Source organism: Amphiura filiformis, chromosome 2 (assembly GCF_039555335.1).
Source record: "Amphiura filiformis chromosome 2, Afil_fr2py, whole genome shotgun sequence".
NCBI classification, from domain to species: domain Eukaryota; kingdom Metazoa; phylum Echinodermata; class Ophiuroidea; order Amphilepidida; family Amphiuridae; genus Amphiura; species Amphiura filiformis.
In genome coordinates this window covers 76,138,041-76,147,552 of record NC_092629.1, presented here as the reverse complement: position 1 = coordinate 76,147,552, position 9,512 = coordinate 76,138,041, and the positions used below count along the sequence as shown (strand labels likewise).

Below are 9,512 nucleotides of genomic sequence, written 5' to 3'. Positions count from 1 at the left end.
TTTTGGGAACTATTAAAGTTGGGTCCGTCCCCCAACTAGTACTCTGGACTTGCCCCTCCCCCCCCTGACAAAATATCCCAACTACATTTTATATGTACCCTCACCTGGAGCTTTCTTATGGGGTGCCAGAGAAATATATAATTAGGCCTATGTGTTGTGAATTATGGAGGGGGGCGGGAGCAAAGATTTTTTGGCAGACCAAAAGGGAGGGGGGGAAGCATTTTGGCAGGTCAAAAGGGGGGGGGCAAGCGATTTTTGGCAGGACCAATTTTAGACAGCGCCACCACGGGAGGCCCCAAAACTGTTGCAGAACGTGTTCAAATATGCAAAATTTCCTGATCGCTGCGCTCGCATTATTTATATGATAAGGCAATTTAAGGTTTTAAATTCGGGTTTCCCCAAATCTTAGTGTGTAAGGGGGGGGCGAAGGACCGAGCTAGTATGGAAGAAAAGAACGGAGGGATAAATAAATGTAAATCACAAAGAAAGAACAATAAAAAAGAAAAGAATTTGGGTGGTAGCAAAGAACTTATAAAAAGTAAAGGAACAAAAACACGACTTGAAGAAATTAAAAAGTACAAACATGAAAAAAAAAGAAAGAAAGAAAGAAAGAAAGAAAGAAAGGAAGAAAGAGAGAAAGAAAGACTCAGCTCAAAATGCAGGGAGGGTTTACTTTTACATTCAAGCAAACAAACAAGCAAACAAGGTGAGTTATTTTGGGATGGGTGTACGGGTTGGAGCTTTTGCACATCCAAAAGTGGCGCCGCGGCGCCAGCAAATAGTGAGGGCGCACTAGGGCAAGTGTTTTTATCCTAGAATTTTGAGTCATTAACGCTTTTATTTCGTTCATTTCACAATAAATTGTGATCGATATTAAAATCACAGTTTATTGGAACAAGTGAATAGAAAAACAGCTTTTATGATACACCACGTCCTTAGTATCATTTATATTATATCATAATACTAGGATCTTCAGTTAGTATCTAGAAACAATAATCATGTTGTTTTTGTTTTGGTGCCGAATTTTGAAGCCACGAAAGTACGAGACGAATCACACACGAATTTTAATTTTGTTGCGAAACTTGCCAATTACATGAAATATTCGTTGTTGCATCATGGTAGATGTAACAAGGTATAATTTTGACGAACTTCTGCCGGAAGTCAAGGCTCACATTGAAGCGTCTTCATTTGTTGGTAGGTTTTTGTGTCATGAGTATGACAATTGATGCCAGGCAGTGGCAGTGCCAGTTCCAATAATTGAAACTCACGGCTCCGACCGGGAGTTCCAACAGGTGCTGTGTATGTGTTGTATGTGTTTAATGTTCATTCACATACACATTTAGCCGTCGGTACGAAGAAATTGTTGCTCCAAAAATGATTGCAAATTACACATTTGTAATTATTTTTCACCACAAAATATGATATGAAAACACAGGTGAGCAATATATGAATATATGGAGAGGTCAAACGGGTTGTTTTATTGTCAAATTTAATATTTTGCGACATTTCTAATGAAAACAATTAACCAGTTGAAGACACCCTATGGAACCTGCTACAACTTGAGAACAAGTCCTCAAACGTTTGAAATTTGTAGTTACTACAACTGTGCCAGTGCAGTGGCTGACAGTCACTTAGTGCCGTACTATTACGCTGACTTTCGTATTCGGCGAGGAGGACGATTTTGACCTCCTGGTTTTTTTACAAACAGAGAGGTAGACAAAAGACCGTTCCGCTTATCCAAACACTCAAGTATCAGAAGGATGGTCCACAATAGCGTGATTCACGTAACATGAATAGGGATTAAAAAGCTGTCACGTAGAACCATGTGCTTCTATTGTCCAATTTGCCATCAAGATTTCATATGGAAACAGTTCAGACCCAGTACACGATCATGTCAGAAATTAATATTTTGTTCTGGGTCTGATTATTCGGACTAACAGTCACTCATACTCATGTACTGGGCCGATAATTTACTGGGCCGATAATGTCATAATGTTAAATGAAGATACCGAGTTGCAGTTACTGGAACTACTGACAGTCAGTGCTGTACAGTGAGTGTGTCATGTGCATTGTGTGTAAACTGTAAAAAATGTGGATCAAGACTGTCGAATTTTGGTTTTTTTGCCCCAAGACATCGACCAAGTCCACTATTATAGTAAATTGCTGTAAACCTTTGAAGAGAGTTTGTACTTCCGCGATGTTGACAATGTGCAACTCACAATAAGCGTATAACGCGCATATGGCAGAAAATTTAAATTAACAACATATTATATGACGCGTACGTAAGTAAGTAAAGCACACACCCATATTACACTCCACAGTCATGCAGTCATTGCTCTCAAAGTCTAGCTACGAATTTGCTCACCAGTGAGCTTCAAAATCTAGTTGGATTCACTGGAGCATGACACCGTGTAAAGCAATGCAAGTTCAGAGGTAAACAGCCGATCACAACAGTCACTCATACTGGGCCGATAATTTACTGGGCCGATAATGTCATAATGTTAAATGAAGATACCGAGTTACAGTTAGTGGAACTACTGACAGTCAGTGCTGTACAGTGAATGTGTCATGTGCATTGTGTGTAAACTGTAAAAATGTGGATCAAGACTGTCGAATTTTGCCCCAAGACATTGACCAAGTCCACTATTATAGTAAATTGCTGTAAACCTTGAAGAGAGTTTGTACTTCATGATGTTGACAATGTGCAACTCACAATAAGCGTATAACGCGCATATGGCAGAAAATTTAAATTAACAACATATTATATGACGCGTACGTAAGTAAAGCACACACCCATATTACACTCCACAGTCATGCAGTCATTGCTCTCAAAGTCTAGCCACGAATTTGCTCATCAGTGAGCTTCAAAATCTAGTTGGATTCACTGGAGCATGACACCGTGTAAAGCAATGCAAGTTCAGAGGTAAACAGGCGATCACAACAGGCGATCACATCAAAAATGTAGCTAAAACTGCTCATCAACAATAGTTTGGACTGTTCAAAATAGGCAATCTTTACTAAAAAGATACATAATAACTTTCACCCAAGTGTTACATGGATCGAATCCATGGGTTCCTGAGGGCCGATGACCGGCCGATGACACACATTCGATGGGTGTACCCAAGTGTCAACATTGAAACAGAATAAATAACATCTGTTGCAAAAAATGTTACAGTTTACTGGCCAAAAAACGATAGCAATGTACTTAAGGTGGTATTGGAGGCATTATGAAAGTGCTCTAAACATGTTTTAAACAGATTAATTGAGTAGAGTAAAGCACACTTATCAATATGCCTTTTGTTTGAAGCAGATCGGATATACGGTTTTCAAAATATATCAATTTATATTTTCTTTATATCCTATTGTTTTTATCAATAATCAATATAGTTAATGAGCTAAAATGACTGGAGAAGCTCATTAAGGGGGTACTACACCCATCACATTTTTTTGCGGGTTTTTTGCATTTTGTGAAGAAATTAGAAAAAAAAATTGGTCAAAGTGGTATGCAAAATGAAGGGGCAAATCTTCTCGTTCTATTGGTGGTATTGATAATAATGTAGCTTACATGCTTTTAATTGTACAAGCCAAAGAGAGGTACATGATGACCCCATCACAATTTTGATCATATTTGCAATTTCAGAACTGCTGACGTGAATCCACTTTTTACACTTATTTATCAGCAATGGCAGACCCTAATAGTACCAAAATATTTTTTATTTTGGAAATGCATTAATTATGCACAGCTTTGAAAACACAAATATGCATCAATTTCATGTTATCAATGAAATTAAACTTATTTTCCCCTTCCAGTTGACAATGATATGCAAAATTTGTGTTCACAAGGCAGCACATTTGTTTCAGGTTTGATACAGTTGAAATTAAAGAACAGTCAAAACAGTCAATTTTCAGTATTAGGTGAATTTTTGCTCAGTTTTCTGAGAAAATAGCAAAGCTTACAAAACACGATAATAATGTGAATCGGTATGTTCACAATGGTAAAACCTCAATATTAAACTGTTGGACACACCCTAAAACTTCATGTGTAGTAACGGTTTAAATCACTTACCTGTAGCGGTGTGTATTCCTTCCACTTTGAGAAAAAGATGAAAAATCCGTGTGAAACTTGGAACTGATAAAATCACTGCTCGCTTGAAGATAAGCCGACGAAATCGACGCCATATTTTTATAATTGGTTTTGACCTTTGACTAAGGTTGCGCGATACTCGATACGCATGGATTCTCTGATACTGCACGATGCGTCACGATACCGTATTTAACAGACATGACAGAATAGGCCTAAAGAATTATTTAATGGAGCGTATTGAAAAAAATATTAGAAAATTGAAAACAAATATTCTAATCTCTCATTCTCTATTAGCGACTTCAGGTAGCGAATAAATTGTGTGGTAGGTCTAGACTATCTCCAACTCTAGTGTGAGCTAGTGTGATGCAGAATCCCGGTGCAGAATTCACTGCTTTTATTGGAGTATAAATGATCCAGATCCAGATCTCGCAGCCCAGGCCCACCGCTAGGCCTAGGTCTACATTTAACAGTGTTTTGAATAATCCAATGGATTGTCTATGGGATATGCACTCAGCAGCACATCATGGCGGGTATTGGCGGGGCATGTAGGCCTACACGATAAAACATTTCAGGGTGTGTTTGTTATGTTATATTTATTACAATTAGGTAAAAATCCCGATTTTGAAAAATGTTACGGTGCTTTAAATAACAATTGTTTTCCTAATGAAGGCCTACGTATACATGTAACGTCACAAAACACTTTTCAGCTAGGGCCTACCTACCGTATCATTCACATTTAGAAGTGTAGGCCTACCCCGGTATAGAAACTAGTTTACGCTGAGGGATGATTTCATACAATTTTTAACAAAAAGGATTTTTCACACATCTGAGTTTTGGTGACCTTGAGCATTGTAAAGTGGCAAATGTTCGATCCCAATCAAAGTAATTGCAAATCTTTTACAAAATATTTTCAGTACAAAAACACGGTTTAAAATATGTTACTGAAAGATTTGAAACTAGCCAATTGTAGGCCTATTGGTTTTGTTTACAATCAACACACAAATTGTGTTAATAATGTTTTAAACTTAAATTGTCAACAGAAAGAGTCAGCTGATCATCAGGTTTTATGTCTTCTTTTAACAAGAGTGGAAACAAAGGAAACCGAAGAATGTGCAAAGTTATTGACTGCTGCTAGCATCTTAAAATTAAACTCTGAGTCAAAAATAAGCCTTGTTTCATTAATTAAAAAGAAAGTTGTAAAGTTGTTGTATCTTGTTAGTAAAGTGAAGTTTGCTACTGTTTTTATTATTACCTGTGTTGCGATTCGAAATCCCACAAAGAGTAAGCAAGTTCAAGTTATTAAATGTGGTAGGCCTCAGTACCCTCTCCCTCCCCAACATACACATTGACTCATTTAAGGCGCTGGATTCGGGGCTGACGCCAAAAAAAAAAAAAGAGAAGAGAAGGGAAGAAAGGAGAAAGGAGAAAAAGAGAAGAGAAAATGGAGGAAAGGAGGAGAGAAACTAAATTGCACGTAATTGAGTAGGCCGATGTCTAAATAATCGCACAGTCGGGACGATTGGAAGTAGGTCCTATATAGGCCTGCGATTATTTTCGGTATTGCTTGAAGGCGGGTCCTCGTCCTAAAAGCATGTGAAAATTACTGCATGGTCCGCCGATATGCAGGGCCCTCACATTTTGCCACCAAAGTCAGTATTAAGACGGACTCCATACCGACTTCATCGATTTATGCATGCTTTAGTAAATTGCCAATCTCAAGTTTTGCAAATTGAGTTCGGGCCCTTTTTTCTGTTTAAAGCAATTGATTCAAATAGTAGTGTAAAAACAATGCACCGAATGGCTTCAATTCGACCTTCATCTTGCAAATTTTTCAAACTTCTCAGGGGGAACATCCCCTCAGACTAACCCTCATGTAGTGGATATACATATGATCATTTTCGCTCTTCTTCCAACATTTGCAAATTTAAGCCCTATGTTAACACAATTTGCGGTATAGGCTTACAGGAAAACTTGTCCAAGGAAGGTTTCATGGACCATCATTTAACAAATTAGCGGCTTTTTTCAAACTAAAGTTTTACACACTAGTACCAAAATGGTCCACCAAAACACTTCAATTTTCTTCATTTTGCACTCCCTCATGCGTAATCGATATACAAGTGGCCATTTTCGCTTCTTCTTTCGGGCCGATTTATGTTTAAAACAATTTATAGGCCTACGACAATAGGGAAACTTGTCCAAGAAAGACTTCATGAACCGCACATTTCACAAATATCGGCCGCCAAACTAAAATTTTACGCCGTGAGTAATAGCGCCAAAATTGTCCACCAAATCGCTTCAATTAGATCTTCATTTTGCACCAGTTTCTTATTTCTGAGGGGGGAACATCCGCCCTCAGACAACCTCCTTCGTCGCGCAAGCGCGCTCCGCTGCCATTTTTTTAAATTTTATTTTATTTTTTCTAAAAATTCGGCCGCCACCCCCTGACTGCTCTAGACCGACAATCGACAAAAGCTGGTATCGCCCATCCCTATGGAGAGTGACATCCGCTGACATCACAGACCAGGCGGTGATGGAAACGATATCGCCAATTTTGAGGTCGCCATTAGATTTAACACATAATCATGAAATCGTCACAAAGAATTCTAAATTTGTTATGTGGTGTCAAAGCAAAATTATCTTACTTTAAAACCGTCGGGGTACGACAAAGTACCCCACTGCAAGTATGATAATTTTCTATTTGTAATTGCTAACCGTGTAGTTTGGTTTGAATGAGGCTGTCAGTGTATCTTCGCCAGCCTCGTACGTCCCATGTTGCGCTTCCTACGCCGCCTGCCACAGACGTAAAAAAAAAAAAAAAAAAAAAATAAGCGTCCTTACCAACCAGTCAACTTTAAGACAAATGGGTGAAAAGACACACTTTTACAAAGTTTTTTCATAATTATTTTTATTTCACATGATCCGTGCATATATCGCCTAGCTATAAATGAAAAAATATTTTTTTAGACCAATCAAACCAATATANGGGTGTAGTACGGCCTTAACATATAATTTTTGCCAATATTTTGCTAAAATCCATGCATAAATATTAGGTATTTTTATTTTGCATACTTTTTTTGAAACTTGGTCAAAGTGTTCCTAATGTGTTCTAATGTATTATATAATGAAGCCGCCCCCTAATTTGCATATTTGCATAATTAATTAGCATTTATGCAAATTAGCTCATTAATTATGCAAATATGCAAATTAGAGGGTGGCTTCACTATATAATACATTAGAACATATTAGAAACACTTTGACCAAGTTTCAGGCAATAGTATGCAAAATAAAAGTACCCTGAATATTTATGCATTGAATTTTTGCAAAATATTGGCAAAAAATTACATATTAAGGCAGCTGTGTACTCTAGACATTGTTTCTTTCATAAAATTTAGTTTTTTGATATGTTTGTACTTTGTTATGTTTTTTATAAATACAAGGAATGAAAATCCATATTTGTAAACTCCAACTGCAATATTTTAAGGATTTTATTTCACTATTCCACTCGTGTTTGAAATTGAAAAGGAAAGAAAATCTTTGTTGTACCAGCAGGGTTTAGCGCATAACAACGCATCGCGTTATGTATCGCGCAATTTGTTAACGCTTTACAAATACCCTACGCATGCATAACGCTTATCTGCATCGTGGCGCATCTTATGGAAACACCACGGAAGTTGTGAAATGGCTCCCTTTTAGCTGATAAAATGTGAGTTTTTTCAAGTTCTTTCCCCCGATTTAAATATCAAGTTATGAATGGATTTTGCTCAAACTTCTCAAGGGGCCGTGGATTTACCCGATGTTTATGTAATGTAAGGTAGAAAAATAAAAACTGCCGCATTCTCCTGCGAGATTCGATGAAAGTGCAAAATGTGACCACTTTAAACTTTAACGGCCATTATTTCAATGTTCATTTTCTCGGTAAAATGACGATTTAGGTACACTCAATAAATACAGCATCTATAGGTAAGCAAATATGATCATCGTAAAAAGCATGATCGACTCAAGAAACGGTTTTCTCATTTTTTTTAAGTTCAGGGTTTTTGTAGGTATAAAAGGCAAATTCAAATTTGTCATAAACCACATCACAAATTAAAGCCCTTGAGTAAAGAAAGCCAAAATTGAAACTGTTTTGTCATAGCACTTTCCGTAACAAAATTGCATCTTGTCAAAGATTGAATTCGTCAAAAACATTCAGCCAACATTTGATGCATCAATTGCAAAACAAAAAACAATAGTATAGTCTCAGGATAGAGCAGCTTTTTAATATGAAACTGTTATTAAAGTCCTTCAAAAATTTCATGTACGATTCTCACATCACAAAAATAAATTGTATATATTTGGGTCAAGTGAAGTATAGACAACATATTTAGGTTTCCCTTAAAATATGTATTGTGCTTTGGCCACTTCAGCTGACTAGCAAATGTGTTTTAAAACTAAGGTTTGTACAGGTCTACACTCACTCTACAGGGTCAGAAATTTGGCATTCTTAAGTTAAACAGCAACTTAAATACTATTTGGCACATGTTGGGTCTTTCATGAAATTTCTAACAAGAAAAATATTCCCAACTTGTTACACGGAAGTGAGTGACAAGATTCTTCAAAATTTGACCCCAGTGTAGCATAGAAAATCAAAGAAAATCATTCGAACGATTTGGGGGAAAATATGTGAAATTTTAAAATGGAATCATGAGATAAAAATCTAGACAATTTACGGATCGATGCATACCAAAAACAGTTGAGTAGACATTGAAGTTAGTATTTAGTAAAATAATAAGCTTACTTCTCAGACCTTATTGCAGACCAAAAGTTTGGGGGAAAACTTTTTTTTTTCAGTACATCACTGCTGTAGCCTCATACGGAGTGATTGAGGCTACAGTAACTGACTATGTTAACATAATATTTGAACATCGCGGTGGGGAAAAATGCTCTTGAGCTCACATCAAATGTTTACAGCAACGTATGTAAGTTTTCAGTGTTTTTTTTAAACAGATTTCCAGTGTTTTTTTTAAAAATCTGGATCCAGAATCTGGCTTTTCTGGGATTTATTTTACATTTCTGGAATTAGTTGATGATAAAAGAGCAAAACAAACAAACAAATTAGGGGTGATACCCTCTTAGCCTTTTGCCTGATCCCTATCGTTCGCTAAATAGATAGTACTCCGATAAAGGTTTGTTTGTAATATTCATCATTAATACAATCATAACCTTGATTTATTCCAGCCCTTGACACAGAGTTCACAGGATTACATGTGGAAGGTAGTACTGGCAATAGCCTGTTCGACTCGCCGGATTTGCGCTATGAAAAACTCAAACAGCTAACTTCACAGTTCACTGTCTGTCAAATCGGTAAGTTAGTATATGAGCCCCTTTTCCAGACATTTTGCCTTACAAGTACTTTCATCTTCCCCACCCCCTCTCATTATGCCTCTGC

General features: G+C 37.1%; 1 protein-coding gene across 1 annotated transcript in view; it reads left to right on the top strand.

The window, feature by feature from the left end:
* Positions 1-1,026: 1,026 nt before the first annotated feature.
* Positions 1,027-9,512, top strand: part of LOC140137100 (poly(A)-specific ribonuclease PNLDC1-like) — a 182,646-nt gene continuing 174,160 nt past the window's right edge. Inside the window, exons 1-2 of the mRNA XM_072158761.1 lie at positions 1,027-1,194; positions 9,302-9,427. Coding sequence (XP_072014862.1) covers positions 1,116-1,194; positions 9,302-9,427 — 205 coding nt within the window. The 5' untranslated portion in view covers positions 1,027-1,115. The remainder of the gene's footprint in view (positions 1,195-9,301; positions 9,428-9,512) is intronic.